Source organism: Heterocephalus glaber, unplaced genomic scaffold (assembly GCF_053883595.1).
Source record: "Heterocephalus glaber isolate CG9 unplaced genomic scaffold, H.glaber_assembly_v1.0 deba00001068, whole genome shotgun sequence".
Classification (NCBI taxonomy): Eukaryota; Metazoa; Chordata; class Mammalia; order Rodentia; family Bathyergidae; genus Heterocephalus; species Heterocephalus glaber.
Genome location: NW_028258188.1, coordinates 140,176 through 162,296, shown reverse-complemented (window position 1 = coordinate 162,296; position 22,121 = coordinate 140,176). Strand labels below are relative to the sequence as shown.

The window sequence follows — 22,121 nt, the reverse complement described above, 5'->3', positions numbered from 1 at the left end:
CAAGCAAATACACATGTGATCGTGGCACTTCTTTACTTAAAACCCTGTCATGATTTCTCATTGACCCTTGCTGATGTTTCCAGCTTCATCTCTTGCTATTCTATCACACAATCCCTGCATTTTAACAACATACTACTTGAAGTTCTCCCCAAATACTATGTTCATATACATTTCTGTGCTTACCTACATACTGCTTGCTCTGCTTGCAACATACCTCCTGCATCATCAAGTTTTTCTTCCTTCTATACTAACAGACTAATATGAAAGGCAAGAGTAATAGTGAATGTAGAGTTATTTTTCACAAAATGTGGTTGTAGAATCCATGATTCATTTTTCAGTTCCAAATTTCAAAACCAGAGCCTACTTTCTAGTATGCAAGGGATCTTCTACCCTTACAAAGACACTCTCCCAAAATTCTTTTTTTTTTTTTTGGTACTGAGGATTGAACTCAGATACTTGTGCTTGCAAGGCAGGTGACAGAACCACTGAGCTAAATCCCCGACCCCCAAAATTCTGCCATTGGTCTTTTTCTCTTTTCCTTCTGTCATTATCCACTTTGGGATGGTATCATCTTATAGTCTGAAATACTCTTCTGGTCACTGAGGCTAGCAAATCCCTACCTCTAGTTGTAATCTCTTCCAAGTTCAGACTATCTGAATTTGTACCATAGCATACTGATGCTCTGTTCATTTTGTTTTCATTTTCTTCTTTGTGTGTTTCATTTTGAATAGTTTCTATTTCTATGCCTTCAAGCTCACTAATCTTTTCTTCAATTGTCTCCTATGTTTGCCCTGAGTGAGCTGGAAGTCTGGGGTTACAACTTGCTTCCATGTCTTCTCATTTTCTTTTTTTTTTTTAGTTTGGCTTCTGCATTGATGCTTGTATATTGCTTATGGTATGTAGCTTTATTACTAGTACTGAGAACTCCTTAGGAAATGACTACCTTTCAGAGATGTCCTCTGGGTGTAGCTAGCTTTTGGCTTTTGAGTCTGTCCCAACATCCTGCCTCTTCAATTTATTGGGGATGAGAAGGTTTTGCCTATTTGGCCTAGCCCCTGTTTCTTTTCTACTGGCCTATAGTATTGCTTATGACCCTCAGGCAATCTCAGTCTGCATACAAGGAAGAACAACTGATCAGAACAACTACATCACCTTCACTAAAGAGGTATAAGAGTACAAGACCATCAAACATAGTATAGAAAATTACAAACTCTGGTAACTATTAATTTGCCACCTTTAACCATATGAACAAGATTTGTTGTTATATAACAAAATCTAAAACAGACCAGAAAATTGTATACAGCAAATATACTCTCAATACAGTGATTTTACCCTCAGGGGAGAAAATTTTAAAAGGATAAGAGGAAAAACAGAGAGAGAGATTAGCCACAAGGCTGATAGGCAAAGGAAGATTACCCAAGCTTTGGGAAACTGATGAAGACTGGAGAGAAAGGGAGAAAGAAAGAAAAAAGAAAGAAAAAGAAAGAAAGAAAGAAAGAAAGAAAGAAAGAAAGAAAGAAAGAAAGAAAGAAAGAAAAGAAAAAGTAAGAAAGAAAAAAGAAAGAAATGTAATAAGAACAAAACAACAAGAAAAAACTAGAAACAATGTTCATGCTCATATAAAAACAAGAACAAACAATCAAGAAAAAGGAAAGAAAGGAAGAAAGAAAAAAATGTCCACTTCAGGGCATATCTCTGCTGTCACTGGTAGACAAAGAGGGCAGAGACAGAGCCTAGATCCTTGTTAGTTCATTTCAGCAAGCCTACAGTACAATTACACAAGGTGATGAATAATCCCAGCAAGCCTGTGCTTTCAACTCTACTGAAGTTCAGGCTGATCCTGGTTTCTGGCTGTAAGTCTGGGACCTGAGTTGTTCAACCCACAACACTCCCAAGTGCTGGCTTGAACTTGGCTCCCTGACCCTGGGTGTCTCCCATGGCTACACCTCACCCTGACACTGAGAGCCCCAATATGGAGCCAACTCACTGCTTCTCTGATTTTCAGGTTCAGTTGGTCCTTTTCCAAAATGCTGACTGGCCAGTCACCTTCTCCTGGGGACATTTGAATTGGGATTACTCACCAGCCACTTTAGCCCACAGCATCCACTGCTCCATTCCACTGATGCATTTCTCCATGGAGGCCTCTGGAATCACCCATAGTCACCATCACCATGCCTCTGTAGGTTTGAACTGGCTCTCTCAGGCCACAAGCTGGGATTCAGGGAGAAAGCAACATTTGCCACTTCCCTCTTCTGCATTGAGGTCCTTCTCTTCACTCTCCCCATGGGCTCCACTTCTCACTTCAGATCCTTGCTAGGTCCCGGGGACCCACTACCTTCCTTCTTCTTTTCCCCACATTGCTATATTCCAGGATCTGGACTCCAAATCTCAGAGAAGCTGATTTGCTGCTGCTCACCATTCCACCATCTACCAGGAAGTCTAATTCAGGTGAGAAATAATTAGCTTGGACTAGGGTGGAGGCAGTGGAGATAGAGATAAATAGATTCTAGGTACAGCTTTGCTGTTGTTGTTGTTGCTGTTTCCAAGAGTATCAACCATGTCTATTATCACATAATATACTGGAACCTGAAAAAAAATAACAATTATAGTGGTGGACCTCAATATCCCACTATCACACATAGACAGATCAACTAGACAAAAAATCAAAAGAGTTGAACCACACCTTTATAAAATGGATTTAATAGATATCTACAGGGTATTACATCCAACAACAGAATACACCTTCTCAGCAATACAAGGAACTTTCTCCAAAATATACCACATACTAGCCTATAAAGCATGCTTAAATAAATACAAAAGAATTGAAATTATCCTGTGCATATTATCAGATCACAAGGCAATGAAACTAGAAATTAATGGCAAAAGAAGCCACAAAAATTGTGCAAACATATGGAGATTAAACAGTACTCTCTTGGATAATCAGTGGGCCACAGAAGAAACCAAGGAAGGAATTAGACAATTCCTAGAATCCAACAACAATGCCATTGCAAGATATCAGAATTTATGAGACCCAATGAAAGCAGTCCTAAGAGGGAAGTTCATAGCTGCAAACACCCACATCAGAAATACAGACTGAGTCCCAATAAATAACCTAATGGTGCACCTCAAGGTCTTAGAAAAACAAGAAACAATCCAGATCCAAAGCTAGTACAAGGAAGGAAATTATGAAAATCAGAGCAGAAATTAATGAAATTGCAACTAAAAAAATACAAAGAACCAATGGATCAAAGAGCTGTTTCTTCAAAAGAATAAAAAAAAAATAGCTAAACCTTTAGCCAGTCTTACCCAAAAAAGAAAAGAAAAGACCTAAATGATTGCAATTAGAAACAAAAAAAAGGTGAAATTACAATGGATATCCCCAAAGCAATGGTCTGTCTCCAGGGGTGGTTTTTGAGGAAATACTACTGAAAACCTGTCAGTTATGAAGATATTGAAAATTTCTGTATTAAGTACCCTGCATAAGGGGAGAATGCTTCCATAAAGCAACCAAAACCTAGGTAGTCCTGGGATGACAGTTTTATCCAGCAAGAAACAGCAAACATACCCCTTGACCGCTTCTATGCATTTGAACCCTCTACACAAGATAAGATGAAAGCCCCAAGCAAGGCAAAAGGGGATTAGTGAAAAATGTACACATATCTCACAGGACAGCTGAGGTCAAATACACACATGGCTCTCTTTACCTCCTTTACCCTTGTGGTGAAAGGGAAAGATAAACTCCTTTTTGATACTTCCCCTAGTTTGATGCCTGCTGCTACTTAATTTTTCCTGATAGATTAGACTCCATAGGTTACAAAGTGTTCTGTGTTTTTGCTTAGAACTTCCCTGTCCATCTTTCAAAGAGCCCTCAGTCCTCTCCCTGGAAGAACCTTGAGTATGATTTGCAAGTTTCTAGATATCTGGCCCTGAAATTGAGAATGAGTTTTCTTATTGTAGCAGAGGTGAATATTCCTAGGAGGGTCCTTGGTGTGAACCAGCTGAGTCTTTACCCTGTTCTTTGGGTGCTTCCTGAAGTAAGTGATGGAAGGTAAACAAAGGAGGAGGAGAGGGTTTTGTGTGTTTTTTTGTTTTGTTGTTTGGTACCAGGGATCGAACTCAGGACCTTGCGCTTGCAAGGCAGGCAGCAGCACCACTGAGCTAAATCCCTGGCCCAGAGAGGGTTTTCTTTTTAATGAGGGATGGGTGTTTTTCTCCCAGTGTTGTTGGGGGGGGGGGTGGCATTTAAGGAAACACAGGCTTCCAAGTACCACTTGTTTTATGTTTTATTTTGTTTTAATGAAATGAAATTAGTTTATTTTTTTTCTGCAACACTGGTAAAATTTAATTTTTTAATAAAATACTTAAATAGATACATTTTTTCAATCTTTTTTTAAAGACAGTCTTTACTGGGTCTATATCCCCATCCTGGATGTGATGGAGATGTTTTTGTTGTCAGCCAGGTTAAAAAGTTAACCCTGAGCACATTTGGTAATAAAAGATTGTTGATACTTGAACAAAAAAAAATCATACTTTCATCTCAATAGATACAGAAAAAAGCCTTTGACAAAATCTAACATCCATTTATAAATTTTTTTAAAACCTGAAGAAAATAGATATAGAAGAACCTTGCTCCAGTCTGATAAAAGCCATTTATGACAAATCTACTACCAACATCATATTAAATGGGAAAAAGCTGAAAGTTTTCCCTCTAAAATCAAGAACAAGACAAGAATGTCCACTATCACCATTCTGTTCAACATAGTACTCAAAATATTAGCCAGGACAATCAGATAAGAGAAAGAAATAAAAGTGTATAGGAAAGGAAGAAGTCAAATTATCATTATTTGCATATGACATGATCCTCTACAGAAAAAATCTAGGAAATTCCGCTAAAAGACTCCTAGAATCAATAACCAAATGCAATAGTGTAACAGGATACAAAATCAATACATAAAATACAATAGCATTCCAACACTCCGGTAATGAATTTACCAAGAATGAAATTAGGAAAACAATATCATTCAAAATAGCATCAAGAAAAATTAAATACTTAGGAATTAACCTAACAAAGTAAAAAAACCTCTATAACAAAAACTACAGTACCCTAAAAAAGGAGATCGAAGAGGACATCAGATACTTTTAAGTGAGATAAATAGGACAGGCACATGTAAATACCTAATACTTTCTCTGGTGTGAGAAACTGAAAGTGTAAATAAGGATCAAAAGGCATAATAGATAATGTGAAATAGGAAGAAAAGGTCCAAAGGGGAAGAGAAGGTGGGAGGGGTTGGGGTAAGGAAAGAAGAGAATGGAATTAATACGAGAAAAGGAAAAAATGGAAACAAAGTCTTTGTGAATAGGGAGGGGTGGAGGGGTTGAAATGAGGGCAGGGGAATGGGGAAAAAACAAGAACCAAGATATATTATGTAAAGGTACAAATTCCCAATGATGAATCTCATTATATTGTATACCTAAAATGTACCAATAAAAATTTTTTAAATGATGCAACAAAAACATTAAAAATTCTAATAGTAAATGCTAACAAAAATGTTAATACCATTTCAACCTTAGGGCTGGGATGTAATCCAGTGGTAGCAAGTGTGCTTAGCACACATGAGATCCTGGGCTCAATGCCCAATACCAAAACATAAAATAAAAAGTACTATTCTGGAAGGAGTACATATAAAGAATGTAATTTCTTACAAACCCAGCAAACAAAGGGAATTATCTTTTTTAAGTGGGCCAAATTCACACTAAATGTAGACTGATCCCCAAGAGGGTCTGACCTTGAAACTTCTGCAAGCTGCTCTGGCAAGAAATAACTAATTATTAAGTCTCCTTTCCACTGCCTGATGATAGTGACAAATTGTTGAGCTCTGAATCCATGCCTGACACCATGCTATGTGCTTTATATATTTTTTTATTTAATTCCTACAACAACCATGTAAGTATCATTAGTTCACTTCATAAATGAAGAAACTGCAGTTTGGAGAAGATAAGTAATTGTCACATGGGCCAGGGATTTAGCTCCGTGGTGCCATGCCTGCCTTGCAAGCACAAGGTCCTGAGTTCAATCCTCAGTACCGCAAAAAAAAAAAAAAAGTAATTGTCACATAATCATATAGCTGGTAAATAGGAGAGCTAGGATTCATTATTCCAACCATTAAATATTTTTTGAAAATCTTTGAGATACGATTATAATGTCTACATAGCTAATATTTTATTATAAAAAGATACTTCATTATAAGTAAACTTCTACCTCTTTTAACTTCAAAGTATACTTCTTTTCTATTTAACTTTGCTTTCATAGATATTTTTACTGCAGTTAAACTAATTTTCTTCATTCTTGAAGTCAAGCCAGGTTTCAAAACACACTTAGTTCTCCCAGTTCTCCCGGTTTTTATATTGCATGAATACCACTCTGCTGAATTCCAGTATGACCCTCAGGGCCCTCTCCCTCTGTTTTGCTGTTCACAACCCAAGCCTGAACTTCTCCTCTAGGGTCTAAGATTCATATCAATATTTTTTCATATTCTTCTTCTTTGCTTTTTTTCTTTATTGTTATTTTTTAAAGAGCAAAATACTGTGTAACTAGTCCACAGGGACTACTCACCTGGCTAGACCACATTGACACAGATTTCCTCATGAACTGGAATTCTGACTCCCCAAGAGCGCAATATCCCAGGTCACAAATGACAGAGGGCTATATAAACAACATGTTTTGGTTATCTCTTCTCTCTCTCTTTTTTTTTTTTGTGCCAGGGATCAAACTCGGGACCTTGTGCTTGTGAGACAGGCAGCAGAACCACTGAGCTAAATCCCTGGCCCCTGGTTATCTCTTCTCTTAAGGCTGTTAGAATGACAAAAAGAAGAAATATTGTGCTAAATCTCTAAGACTCCTCCATATTATTTCAGAGTAAATCAATTTAATAAGTACCCAGCTTGGTGATCAATAATTTTTCCACTGTTGCCAATCAATATCAAATACATAGTATTAATACAGAAATAGCTATAAGGCTCCCTTCTAGCTAAGCAACTGCCCTTTAATACCTCATTGCCAACAATTATATATTTCAATATCAAATTATTCTATCATTTGTTCAGTCCATAACACATAATATAAAAAACTGAAAATATGTCAGATTACCCTCATGGAAGTTAATCTTCTTAAATTTTTCATAACTGGAACTCTACATCCCAATTCAGTATCATTTTTGCTTTACATTTTTTCTTTTATGCTTCTAGCTCTGTATCATATATATACATGACAAATATGATGTACATGTCAAATATATTGGGGTATTAAGATCAAATCCCTCATACTAAAGCAGCTCCTACATAAACTTCTACATATTGTATAAATGGTTCTGAAAAAGAATAGTAAAAAGGTTATTCCAAAAAGTCAATACATTTTTAAAGCTCTAATTTTCCAATTTCAAAGAGAAAAAATTCATCACAGCCTCCTGGACAAAGATTAGGAATAATTTGTTTTATAGTAAATTTTATTCTTAATCAAAATTATGATCTACAGTCAAGATCAATTTCAATGTTGACCATTAATAACTTACCAAATGTATACTGATATCACTTTGAGGGGTGCTATAGATTGATCCCTGGACCTACCACATGCTAGGGACATCATCTAAAGCTGAACTACATTCCCAGACCCCAAATTTTACATCTGTTATAGTCACGGTATTCTAAAGCTGTCAAATTACTTCCCAGCCACCAATATTAGTTCCTAAATTTCCCTAAGATTTAGTCAAAATAATTTCAAAAAGTTTCCTTAGCATCCTATCTAGCTAATAATATTTTTAACAATGACTCTAGTTATATTCTGGATTCATACTAATCACCTAGATTCTAATATTATCTTATTATTATATACCTAATTATACTGTATAATTGAGCAAAACAAAATAACAAACAAAAAAATCTATTGACCATTTCCTAAAACCTTTTAGCCTTTGGTCTTTTCCATCCATTCATCTTCTATCTCCGCTCCTTACCTGAACTGTGTCATGTCAAATGGTGTTATTTCTCTTACAAAGCTGTGTTTCAGGCTGTTCATTTTCCTTTATTCATCCTTTCCTATATGTCAAAATCAGGTTCACATCTTTTTATCTTTTACTAAATCCCTGGAGTATTATTTTACTATCTTGCCTCAATAGTTTCTTTTTCTTTTATCATGCTCTCAATGTTAAATGTAAATCTTCAAGTAACTCCTCTATATTCACTGATGACTTTGATATAACCTGTTTTCTTTTCCTCTTCTAATCCTGAGAGCCTTCCTTAACCCCATTGATGATCTAACTTCCAAACCTCACAGGTCTTTGACATCTCCTTTTATAATTTATTTTTCTCAATTCCATTTCAATCCTCCATTTCTGTAGTGACACCTAGAATGGTTCCACCTACAAAACCAGATTCTGCTCTCTTCCTATTTTTCTACCTCTTAGGAGAGGTAGAATTATACAGTATGCTCCCTGAATTTACCCTTCAACTTCCTCAAGGCCTTTAATTCACTAAATCTCTTATGTATTCTCCAAGGCCATTATGTCTCTTTGGACTTGATTTCCTTTTCTACCTAGGTAAGATTCCATATACAGTCATATTTCAATGACAATAACCAATACTCTCAATTCTCCTTTCTCCTTGATGTTTTTTTTGGGGGGGGGGGGTACTAGGGATCGAACTTGGGACCTTGCGCACCCACCATAACTCTTTGTCAATCCTTACCCACAAATTAACTGAATTGTTTTTATTCTCCATTCCTGTTTACAGATTACAAAATACTGCTGAATACAATCCTATAATCCTGACTACATTTCCCTTCCAGAAAATTGATCCTTCACTGCTCTCAGAATGATCTTTATTTTTAAATTGACAAACAAGACTATATATGTTTATGATATACAACATGTTGTTTTTAAATATCATGGAATATGGAATGGCTAAATCAAACTAACACAGAATTACCTCACATATTTATCATTTTTGCAGTAAGAACACATAAGAATGATCTTTTAAAACACAGATCACTTAGGAATTCTAGAGTGGCAGAATCAGTAAATCCTCTCTTCCTTAGAGCAATGATAAAACTGTACAAAATTATCAAAAACAATCATTTCAGGACTCAAGAAAGAGACTAAAATTAAACTAAAAAATGTTTAAGAAAACGTATTGAATCTTGATTAAGAATAGTGGGACTCTGGGCCAGGGATTTAGCTCAGTGGTTCCAGCACCTGCCTCGCAAGTGCAAGGTCCCGAGTTCGATCTCAGGTACCAAAAAAAAAAAAAGAATAGTGAGACTCTATCATGTTTAGCCTGAGGCAGCTCCCATTTCCCCTCCCAAATCTCTTAGAGCAGATTTTATAAGAACAGAGCAAAGCAAGCCACAAAAAAGCAATTTGGCTGCTTGCTGGGATTTACTTGACCAGGAATGAGTATACATAAAAAAGGTCCCGCCAGGGATTTAGTTCAGTGGCATCATGCCTGCCTCACAAGGACAAGGTCCTGAGTTTGATCCTCCATAAAAAAAAAAAAAATTTTAATTAAAAAAAAAGGTTCCATGCCCAAGGATGTTTGAAGTAATAGCAAACTCAGTGGCATATAATCAGGGAAAGCCAACATCACAGTTACCTGAAGTCACAATGTTGGTTGGCACAAGCAGTGGAAAAGCATATCTGTCAAAGGTTTAACAGAGAGATAAAAAAAAAAAAAACAGCTACAGTGAAGCTTGATAAGCTCCCACAAAGCCCTGGTGGTCTAGAAGACCATGTGCATGTGCAAGGCTCCATTCAAGCTCAGGGTGCCAGAGAGAGCCCTAAGTATTTACATTTCCTTAGTTGAATGTGAGGTGATGCACAGATACAGGAGACTTGAAAAGCCCTAGCAAAACATAAACCAGGGAAGGCTTGAAAACTCCTTTAATTTTGAATGTGTTTCTCAATCCACATACAATTTCATTAGAAAAGTGTGGAAGACATACTGGTCATTGGTGTTGAAAGAGAGTTGTTAATAAATCATTGGCTGACCACTAACCTATCCTGACCTAAATATGATATATAGGAAACCAGGCTTAGAAATAAAAATAAGTTTTTAAAAAAATTTGAGCAGAGGGGCTGGGGATTTAGCTCAGTGGTCCCACCGCCTGCCTCGCAAGTGCAAGGACTCAAGTTCGATCCCTTGTACCAAAAAAAAAAAAAAATACATGCACATCCATGTTTATAACAACACAATTCATAATAGTTAAATCTTTTTCCCCCAGCCCCATAATAGTTAAATCTTGAAAGCAGCCTAAATATATATGAACAGATGAATGGGTAAAGAAAATGTGGTATTTATACACACTAGAGTACCATTCTGCCATATAGCATAAATTTGAGTCATCTGTAGGAAAATGGGTGCACCTTGAGACAATAATGTTAAATAAATCAGACACACAAGCTTAAATATCAATAAAGAGCAAAATAGAAGATTGATAATAGAAAATGGGAGACAGATCTTTCTCAAAGGGAAAGGGAATCAAGACAGAGGGATGGGGGAGGGAAAGAGGATGAAATAAGGAATTAAAATGTGTTACGTACATGTATCAATTCCACACAAAGAATATAAATATTATGTACTTCAAACAAATACTAATAAAAACTTTTAATTAAAAAAATTTTAAATAGATGAAACTTGCAAACACTATGCTAAAAGAAAGTCAGACACAAAAGACCACATATTATATTATCCCATTTATATGAAATGTCCTGAGTGGGCAATTCCATAGAGACAGAAAATAGATTACCAGCTTCCAGAAGAATAGTGTGGGAGAGGAGATGAGAATCCAGTAATAATAAATATGGGGTGGGGGTTTTTTTGGTGTGATGAAAATATTCTGAAATCAAATAGTGGTGATGGTTGTAACCTTGTCAATATACTAAAACCTAAGTAACCATGTTAAAATACTGAATTTTATGGTTTGTAAATTATACTTCAATTTGAAAGAAAATATAATGCTAAGTGCAAGCAGCCAGATGCAAAAAGCTGTACAGATTATAATCCCATTCATATGAAATCTCTACAAAAGACAAATATACAGAGACAGAAAGGAAATTAATGGTTTCCTGAGGCTAGGAGTGGGAATGGGGACTGATTACAAAAGGATACAGGGGATCTTTTAGTCTGATGAAGATATTCTAAAGCCAGGCTGTGGTCATGGTTGCACAACTCTATAAATTATTGAATTATATACTTATAATGGATGGATTTTATAAGTTATAAAAAAGTATACCTCAGTAAAAAAATTTTTTAAAAGAGATTTTTCTGTAATTTAAAGCCTGTGGTTATCTTCTGTAGTTTACAATTTTGTGGTGGTTTCCAATTCATGGCACATCTCTGCTGTCACTGGTAGATAATAAAAGCAAACAGAGCCCAGATCTATGGCTGGATGATCTCAGTGAGCCTTCAGTGGGATTAGGGTGGAGTGCTGGACAATCCCAGCAAGCCTGCAGTAGGAATAGTGCATGTTGCCAATTCTGGTCCTTTCAACTCCACAGAAGTTCAAGGTGATCTTGGCCTCTTGTTGTGGGTTTGGGGTCTGAGTTGTTCAGCTTACAACACTCTCTGTGTCTCTTGTTGGCCTTACTTTGGCGCCTTGATCCTGAATGTCTCCTGTAGTTGTGCCTCACACAGTTCCTAGGAGCCCTGAGATGAAGCCAACCCATGGCTGCTCTGAGTCCTGGATTCAGTTGGCCGTTCCCTAAAATGGTGTTTGGCCAACCACCCTCTCTTTGGGATGTCTGAAGTAGAGTCACTCACCAGCTCTTCTAGTATACAGCATCCACTGTACCAGTCCACCAGTGTGTTTCTCACTGGAAGCCTCTGAATTCAACACCCCCCCACACTTTGTCTTTGTAAATTCCATCCTTCTCTGTCACACCACAAGCCAGGAGTCAGGGAGAAAAGGCAGTTTCCCACTTCCTTTATGCATTGAGGTCTGTATCTTCATTTTCCCTGTAGGCTCCAATTCTCCCTTCAGATCTTTTCTGGGTCCCAGGTATCCATCTCCCTCCTTCTCTTCTTCAAGTTGTTATATTCCAATGTCTGTATTCTGAATCTTGGAGAGGCTGATTTGCTGCTGTTTATAAATGTCACTGCAGAAAACAAATATTAAAAAAAGAAAATGAGAAGACACAGAAGCAAGATGCAACCCCAGAATTCCAGCTCACCCAAGGCAAATCCAGGGGACAGTGAGGTGGAAGAAATCAAAAGACATTCAGCTGAACTTTCTGAAATGGTAACAGCAGAAGTAACAAAGCTGAGGCTCTAGAAAAAATCAAATCAGAAATAATTTCTCAGATAACTGAAGAGATGATGATCATAATAAAGGACATGGTTAGTGAATCTAAAGTAGATACAGATAAAAAAAATACTAACATTGGAAAGAACTGGATTCCATAAAACAGATTCAAACAGATATTCAGGAGATTAAAAATTCTATTGAAAGTATACACAGCAGAATCACTCAATGTGAAAATAAGACCTAGAAGACAGGTTTGTGGTCAGAAATCATCAAATGAAAAAATTCTTAAAAATAGCAAAGGAGGGCCAGGGATTTAGCTCAGTGGTCCGCCGCTTGCCTCACAAGCACAAGGACCCAAGTTTGATCCCCAGTACCAAAAAAAAAAAAAAAATAGCAAAGAACCAAGAAAAATCAATCCAACACCTACTAGATGATGCAAAGAAGAATAAGATTGATCTGAATCGATGAAAAATCAGAAGATGTCACAAAGAACATAAAAACCTGCTCACAGAAGTAACAGCAGAAAACATTCTAAGCATGGATAAAGAATTTCACATATAGATAAGTGAGGCATATTGAACTCTAATTAGCCATGATCAGATAAAACAACACTAAGGCATATAATAGACAAGATTCCAGAAATTCCACACAAGAACAAAATATGAAAAGTGGATCATAGCAGACTTCTCAACACAAACCCCTAAGTCAAGGAGAGTTTGAAGTGAACTGAAGTATTTCAAGCACAATAAGCAAACATCCAATCAAGATTGATGAACTCCACAAAATTATCTTTTAAAACTGATGGAGAAATAAGATACTTCCATGAAAAGAACAGCTGAAGAAACTCATGACCACCAAACTAGCAGTCTAAAACGTTCTGGAGAATATTCTAGAAAAACACAAGGAAGATAAGAATTCCATGAATCCAAATAGAATGAATTCACCAGGCAAAGCAATCAAGCAGAGAGAAAGAAAGAGAACCAGCAACAAGAAAAATTATGACAAGGTAGGTAAATACATATCAGATATAACCATCGAGGTGAATAGTCTCAATACACCAATCAAAAGAAATAGATTAGCAGAATGGATCAAGATCCAGCAATATGCTGTATACAAGAAACACATTTAACTCAATAGGAAATTCATGGACTGAAAGTCAAATGATGGAAAACAATACTCCATGTGAAAGGAACCCAGGAAAAGCAGGGATAGCTATTCTATTTACAAACAAAGTGGATTTCAAGCCAAGACTTCAAGAGAGACAAAGAAGGTCAGTATCTACTTCTTAAGGGAACAATGCAAGAGGAAAAAATAATCATAAATATATATGCACCAAATACCACCACACACAACTATATAAAACAAACATTAATGGATATGAAAAATCAACTGAGCACTAATATGACTGTAATGAGGAACCTCAATACCTCAGTCACAAATAGATCAATGGGACAAAAAAATCAACAAAGAAATATCAGAGCTGAACCAAACCTTTGAACAAATAGACTTAGTAGATATCTACAGATACTCTTCCCCACAACAACAGGAAACACATTCTTCTCAGCTACACATAGGACTTTCTCCAAAACAGACAACATACTAGCTTATAGAACATGCTTTTTTTGTTTTGGTTTAGTTTGGTTTGGTTTCACTATGTAATTCAGGCTGGCTTTGAACTCGCTATGTAGCCCAAGCTGGCCTCAAACTCATGGTGATCCTCCTGCCTAAGCCTCCTGAGTGCTGGGATTACAGGCATGTGCCAACATGCCTGGTTTAGAACATGCTTAAGTAAATGCAAAAAATTGAAATTATCCCGTGCATATTATCAGATCACAGTACAAAGAAATTGGAAGTCAATGGCAAGAGAAACCACAAAAACTGCATAAACACATTGAAATTAAATAACACCTTCCTAAACAATCAATGGGTCACAGATAAAACTAAGAAAAAATCAGACAGCTTCTATAGTTAAATGATAATGCCAATACAACACACCAGAACTTAGGGGATGCAATGAAAGCAGTCCTATGAGTGAAATTTATAGGCATGAATTCCCACATCAGAAAAACACAGTGAGCTCAAATAAATAACCTAATGTTGAACCTCAAGCTTATAAAAAAAAAAAAGAAGAAGAGCAAGTTAAAACCAAAGAATGTATAGGAAAGGAAATTGTAAAGATGAGAGCAGAAATTAATGCAATTGAGACTAAGAAAACAATACAAAGAATCAATGAATTTAAGAGCTGGTTCTTTGAAAGATTAAATAAAATAGACAAACCCTTAGCCAACCTTATCAAAAAAGGAAAGAAAAGACCCAAATCCATGTAATTAGGAAAGAAAAGGGTGAAATCACAACAGATCCTGCAGAAATCCAGAAAATCATCAGTACCTACTCTAAGAAACTGTACTCTAAGATGGAAAACTCAGAAGAAATGGACAGATGCTTAGATACATATAAATTCTAAATAATCCAATATCAGTCAATGAATTGAAGAAGTAATTTTAAAACTACCAATAAAGAAAATCCCATGTCCTGAAAGATTCATTGCTGAATTCTAATGCCACAGCCTAAAACTCTCTAATGAAACTGAGAGGGAAGCAATATTCCAGAAGTCATTCTTGGAAGAAAGCATTACGCTAAAACTAAAACCAGAAAAGGATCCAACTAAAAAAGAGAACTACCAGCCAATCTCCTTAATGGACATAAATATAAAAATTCTCAATAAGATACTGCCAAACACAACACAATAATTGATCAAGAAGATTATACACCATGACCAAGAGACTTCCAGGAAAATGGTGGAGTGGTGAACAGCAGAGAAACAGCCTCTCAGAGATTTTGTATTCTGACACTAAGATATAGTGGCATGAGGAGGAGAAGAAAGAAGGAAGTGGGTCCCCAGGACCCAGAAAGGATCTCAAGTGAAAATTAAAGTCCACGGGGAGAGCAAGGACAGAGATTTCAATGAAGAGGAGGGAAATAACATGCGGCATTTTCTCCCTGAGCCAGGACACATGGTGTGGGAAATGCAGGCACACAGTGACTACTGGCAACCCTAGAGGCCTCCATGGAGCAACGTACCAGTGGAACAAAGCAGTGGATGCAGCAGACTGCAGTGGCTGGTTAGTTATTCAGGTTCAGATGTCACCCAGGAAAGGATTATTAGCCAGTAGCCATCTTGGAGAGGGGACAATTGAGCTTGGAACTCAGAACAGCTTCTGGCCAACTCCATCTAGTGGCTCCCAGTGTCTTGGTGAGGGTGCCAAGTTCAAGTCAGCAGAAAGTCAGGGAGCAAAGTTCAAGTTGGAAGGGAGCTGAGTTTAAACTGGCAGGAAGCACATGGACAGTGGCAGGCTCAACAAATCCAGTTCCAGCCTCATAGCCAGAAACCAGCCTGAACTTCAGCAGAACTAAAGATGCAGGCTGACTGGGATTATCCACTACCCCACCATAAAGCTATGGCTGGGTTGCTGGGATTAATCAGTTCGGCTCTGGACTCTGTCTGCCCACACTGTCTACCAGTGACAGCAGAAAGAGGTCTTGAATTGGACTTTATTTTTCCTTTCCTTTTCTTTTCTTTTTTCTTTCTTTTTGCCTCTTTTCTGGTTCTTGTTTTGTTTTTTCTTGAATCTTTGGACATGGTTTCTAGTTTTTTGTTGTTGATGTTCCTCTGTTCTTTTCTTGTTTTTATTTTTTCCTTTCTCTTTCCCTCCTATCTTCTGCACCAGTTTCCCAAAGTTTATATGATCTTTCTTTGTTCTCCAGGCTTGTTTCTAATGACTTCTTCTTCTTTTTTTTCTTTTTTTTTTTTTTTTGGTACCAGGGATCGAACTCGGGTCCTTGTGCTTGCAAGGCAGGCGGTGGAACCACTGAGCTAAATCCCCAGCCCTCACTTCCTCTTCTTTTATTTCTCTATTTCCCCCACACACACACCAGCTCCTTTCAAATCTTCTCCCCTAAGGGTAAAATTGCCATACTAAGGGCTTATTTATTGCACACAATTTTCTAGTTCATTTTAGATTTTGTTATATAACCACAAATAGTTCATACAGTTAAAGATGACAAATTAATAGTTACCACAGTTTGCCATTTTCTAGGCTATATTTGATGCTATTGTTATTGCTGATTGTACTACTTCAGACAAGGTGACATAATTGTGCTAATCAGTTGTTCTTCATGATATACCAAGACTGAGATTGCCTAAGGGTCTTTAAAAAAAGACTATAGGCCAGTACCAAAGAACCAGCAGCTAGGCCAAGTAGGCAGACACTTCTCATTCCCAATAAATTGAAGAGGTAGCATCTTGCACAAGCTCAAAACCCAAAAGCCAGCTACACCAGGAAGACACCTCTGAGAAGTAGTCATTTCCTAAGAGTTCTGAATACTGGCAATAAACCTACTCGCCATAAGCAATTTACAAGCATCAACCTAGGAATTAAAGTTTTTAAAAATAGAAAATGAGAAGACACTTAAACAAGATGCAACCCCCCCCCAGACTTTCAGTTCACCAAAGGCAAATCCAGGGGGCAATGAGGTGGAACAATCTGAAAGCCACCCCTCTGTACTCTCTGAAATGGTAACAGTGGAAGAAACAAAACAGATGCATGAGGCTCTAGAAAAAATTAAATCAGAAATAATTTCTCAGGGGCCACGGATTTAGCTCAGTGGTTCTGGTGCCTGCCTCAAAAGCACAATGTCCTGAGTTCGATTCCCGGTACCAAAAAAAAAAAAGAAAGAATTTCTCAGATAACTACAAAGATGGTAACCAGAATGAAAGATATGCTTAGTGACTCTAGAGCAGATACAGATTAAAAAAATAGACAACTCAGGAAAATGATGGAAACTATGAATGCCCAGCAAAGGAATGAAATAGAAACCATGAAACAGATTCAAACAGATGTCCAGGAGATTAAAAATTCCATTGAAAGTATACACAGCAGAATGAGCAAATGTGAGGACAGAATATCAGATATAGAAGATAGGATTGTGTTTAGTGATCATGAAAAGAAAAATTTCTTAAAAGCAGCAAGAGACCATGAGAAATCAATCCAGCAGCTCCTAGATGATGCAAAGAAGAATAACATAAGATTGATCGGAGTCGATGAAAAAGCAGGAGTACTGCAAATGACATAAAAAACTATTCACAGAAATAATGGCAGAAAAGTTCCGAAACAGGGAAAAAGAATTTGACATACAGATAAGTGAGACATATAGAACTTGAATTAGCCATGATAAAAAAAAAATCTTCCCCAAGGCACATAATAGTCCAAATTCCAGAAATTCAATACAAGAATAGAATATGAAAAGCTGTTAAAGTGGGCACCCACCGGGGTTCCCCGTGGCTGTCGCCGCCGCCACCTGCGCTGCTACCTTCGCCTTCCCGCCCAGCATGGGCCCGGGCGCCGGCTCCCCCTGGCCTCCTTCTAGGCTGCAAGTATGATTGGTTGGGCTTCCTCCTGAAACTGGACTCTAAACTGCCTGCTGAGTTAGCCACCAAGTACGCAAACTTTTCAGAGGGAGCTTGCAAGCCTGGCTACGCTTCAGCCCTGATGACTGCCATCTTTCCCCGAGACATTTGAGGTGGTAACTTTGGAGAAAGAAGAGGAAAACAGAATGACATTGCTTGGGAATACCAACATAAAAGGGATGACTAAGTGGAAGAAATGATGGAAGAGAATGAGGAAGAATGGCCAGAGAAATTAGAGAAAATCAGAAGAGAACAGAATTTTGTTCTCTTCAACATGGTGGGAGGAAATGTTATAATATTATGAGTATAAAATGTGGATTCCATTTGATCTAACAGTCTGCTTGTAAATTTTCAACATAAGGAAATAATCATATCTGTGCACACATTATTGCAATATGCTTTTTGTTGTATGTGTATAGTAATAGCAAAAAATTGGAAACAGCCAAAAAAAAGCTGTTAAAGAAAAGCAAATCGCCTATAAAGAAAAGCCCATCAGAATCACAGCAGACTTCTCAACACAAACCCTCAAGCAAAGGAGAGCTTGGAGTGAAATATTTCAAACCCTAAAGGAAAACAACTTCCAACACAGATTGATGTACCCCACAAAACTATCTTTCAAAATTGATGGAGAAAAAAGATGCTTCCTTGACAAAGAACACCTGAAGAAATTCATGACTCCCAAACCAGCACTCCAAAATGTACTGAAGGATATTCTAGAAAGAAATAACAAAGATTACAACTCCAGAAACTCCAGCAGAATGAATCTACCAAGCAAGGCAAGAAATTAAACAGAGGAGGTAAGAAGAGAGCCAACAACAGGAAAAAACATGACAGGGATAAGTCAATGCATATCAATTATAACCATCAATATTAATGGTTTCAATTCACCAATCAAAAGAAACAGACTGACAGAATGGATCAAGTAGCAAGATCAAACAATATGCTACATACAAGCAACACATTTAGTTCAAAAAGAAATTCATAGACTGAAAGTCAAAGGACAGAAAACAATATTCCATGTGACAGAAACCTGGAAAAATGCAGGATTAGTTATTCTACTTGCAGTCAAAGTGGATTTCAAGCCAAGACTGATTAAGAGAGACAGAGGTCACTATATCCTTGTAAAGGGAACAATCCAAGAGGAAGAGATAACAATCATAAATATATATGTACCAAATAGCAGTGCACCCAACTATATAAAATAAATATTAATGGACATGAAAAAAATCAAATAAACACTCATACAGTTTTAATGGAGGAATCTCAATACCCCACTGTAAAATAGATCAACTAGACAAAAACTCAACAATGAAATATTAAAACTGAACCAAACTTTTGAACAAATGTACTTAGTAGATGTCTATAGAATGTTCTACCCCACAACATCAGATACACATTCTCTTCAGCTATAGACAAGATGTTCTCCAAAATAGACCATACAGTATCTTTTGGAAATGCTTAAGTAAATGCAAAGGAATTGAAATTATCCCATGCATATTATCAAACCATAGTGCAATGAAATTGGAAATCAATGGAAAAAGAAACCACAGGAAATTTATAAACACGTGGAAATTAAATAACACCCTCCTGATCAAACAATGGGTCACAAGGGCCGGGGATTTAGCTCAGTGGTTTTGCCACCTGCCTAGCAAGCACAAGATTCTGAGTTCAATCCCCAGTACCAATAAAATAAAATAAAATAAAATAAACAAACAATGGGTCACAAACAGTGTCTACAATTAAATGATAATGACAATACAACATACTGGAATTATGGGATGCAATGAAAGCCGTCCTATAAAGCAAATTTATAGTAGTGAATACCCATAACAGGAAAGCAGAGCTGACTCAAATAAACAACATAATGTTGAACTTCAAGCCTCAAGAAAAAGAAGAGCAAGTCAAGCCCAAAGCATGTACAAGGAAAGAAATTATAAAAATCCTAGCAGAAATTAATGCAATGGAGACTGAAAAAACAATACAAAGAATCAAGAGTTGGTTCTTTGAAAGATTAAATAAAATTGACAAACCCTTAGACAACCTTATCAGAAAAAGGAAATACTCAAATCCATGCAATTAGGAATGAAAAAGGTGAAATCACAACACATCATACAGAAATTCATAAGATCATCAATACCTACTTCAAGAACCTGTATTCTGGGCCAGGGATTTAGTTCAGTGGTTCCACCACCTGTCTTGCAGGCACAAGGTCCTGAGTTTGATCCCTGGTACCAAAAAAAAAAAAGAACCTGTATTATAATAAGATGTAAAACACAGAAGAAATGGACAGATTCCTACATTGATATGAATTACCAAAATTGAATCAAGAAGATATAAAAATTTTAAATAAACCAATGTCAATGAAATTGAAAATGTAATTAAAAACCTACCAACAAAGAAAAGACCAGGTCCTAACAGTTTCACTGCTGAATTCTACAAGAAATTTAAGAGACCTAATGCTGCTACTCCTCAAACTCTTAAACTGAAAGGGAACCAATACTCCCAAAGTCATTCTTGGAAGCAAGCACTACCCTGATACCAAAACCAGAGAAGGATCCAACCATAAAAGAGAACTACAGGCTAATCTCCACAATGAACACAAATGCAAAAATCCTCAATAAGATACTGGCAAACAGAATGCAGCAAATCATCAAGAAGGTTATACACCATGACCAAGTAGGATTCATCCCAGGGATGTAGGAATGGTTCAACATATGCAAATCAATAAATGTAATACATTGTATTAACAGAGCCAAAGACAAAAATCATATGATCCTCTCAATAGATGCAGAAAAAGCATTTGACATGGTCCAACACCCATTCGTGATTTTTAAAAACCTTAAAGAAAATTGAAATTGATGGTCTTTATCTCAAACTGATAAAAGCCATATAGGAAAAACCAACAGTCAACATCATACTAAATGGAAAAAAAACTGAAAACTTTCACTCTAAAATCAGGAACAAGACAAGCATGCCCACTATCACCACTCCTGTTCAATGTACAGTAGTTCTGGAAACATTAACCAGAGCAATTAGACAAGAGAAAGAAATAACGGGAATAAGGATAGGAAAGGAAGAAGTTACAATATCATTATTTGCAGATGACATTATACTCCACCTAGAAGGCCCCAAAATTCCACCAAAAGCCATCAATGACTAATCAACATCTAATATCACACTAAATGGAGAAAGGCTAAAAGCATTCACTCTAAAATCAGGAACAAAACAAGGATCCCCACTGTCACCAGTCCTGTTCAACATAGTTCTGAAAACATTAGCCAGGCAATCAGGCAAGCAAAACAAATAAAGGAATAAGGATAAGAAAGGAAGTAGTTTTTCTGCAGAATCCACTGTGATTTCATCCTTTTCATTTCTAATTGCATAGATTTGGGTCTTTTCTTTCCTTTTTTTTTAATAAGGTTGGCTAAGGGTTTGTTATTCTAATCTTTCAAAGAACCAACTCTTTGATTCATTGATTCTTTGTATTGATTTTTTAGTCTTAATTGCATTAATTTCTGCTCTGATTTTTATAATTTCCTTCCTTGTACCATGTTGGAGTTTGAATTGTTCTTGTTTTTCTAGAATCTTTTTTTTTTCTAGAATCTTGAGGTGTATCATTAGGTTATTTATTTGAGCTTGCTCTGCTTTTCTGATAAGGGAATTCACCAACTGTAAACTTCCCTCTTTAGACTGCTTTCATTGAGTCCCATAGGTTCTGGTTTGTTGGACTGGCATTATTGTTTGATTGTAGGAACTGTCTGATTTCTTCTTTAATTTCACCTATGACCCATTGATTATTCCAGAGTGCATTATTTAATTTCCATGTGTTTGCTGTTCCTGTGTTGTCTTTTGCCATTTATTTCTAGTTTCATTGAACTATGATCTGATAATACACATGGGATTATTTTGATTCCTTTGCATTTGCTTAAGCATGCTCTATGGCAGTGGTGGTAAGCCTATGGTACATATGCTGCAGCAAGCAGAGCCCTCTCTGTTGGCAATGCAAGCCAAGTCACCCCAGCAGCCAAGCATTGGATAACGTTTTCTCTAGACTAAAACCTCAGCGTTCAGGTTTAACTGCAGTGTTGTCACTTTGTGATAAATAAGAGGGTTTTGGGTTGCATTTTGGGCACTTGGTCTATAAAAGGTTTGCTATCACTGCTCTATGGGCTAGTATTTGGTCTATTTTGGAGGAAGTGCCATATGCTGCTGAGAAGAAAGTATAACTGTTGCTGTTGGGTGGAACATTCTGTAGATATCTACTAAGTCCATTTTTTCAAAAGTTTAGCTCAATTTTGATATTTCTTTGCTGATTTTTTGTCTGGTTGATCAGTCTATTTGTGACAGTAGAGTATTGAGGTC

General features: G+C 36.9%; 1 protein-coding gene across 4 annotated transcripts in view; it reads right to left on the bottom strand.

Annotated features, from left to right (window-relative positions):
• Positions 1-840: 840 nt before the first annotated feature.
• The window catches only part of Snx12 (sorting nexin 12), a 104,856-nt gene continuing 83,575 nt past the window's right edge, over positions 841-22,121 (bottom strand). The window contains exons 5-7 of one of the 4 annotated variants that reach the window (XR_015450768.1): positions 19,901-19,984; positions 11,282-12,143; positions 841-2,586 (exon numbers count right to left, since the gene is read on the bottom strand). Coding sequence is in view for 2 of the 4 variants with exons in the window: in XM_087209874.1 (XP_087066000.1) it covers positions 12,141-12,143; positions 19,901-19,984 (87 nt within the window). In the remaining 2 variants the exon portion in view is untranslated. Of the gene's footprint in view, positions 12,144-19,900; positions 19,985-22,121 lie in introns of all 4 variants that reach the window. The other 3 variants (XR_015450769.1, XM_087209874.1, XM_087209875.1) reach the window with 3 other exon arrangements.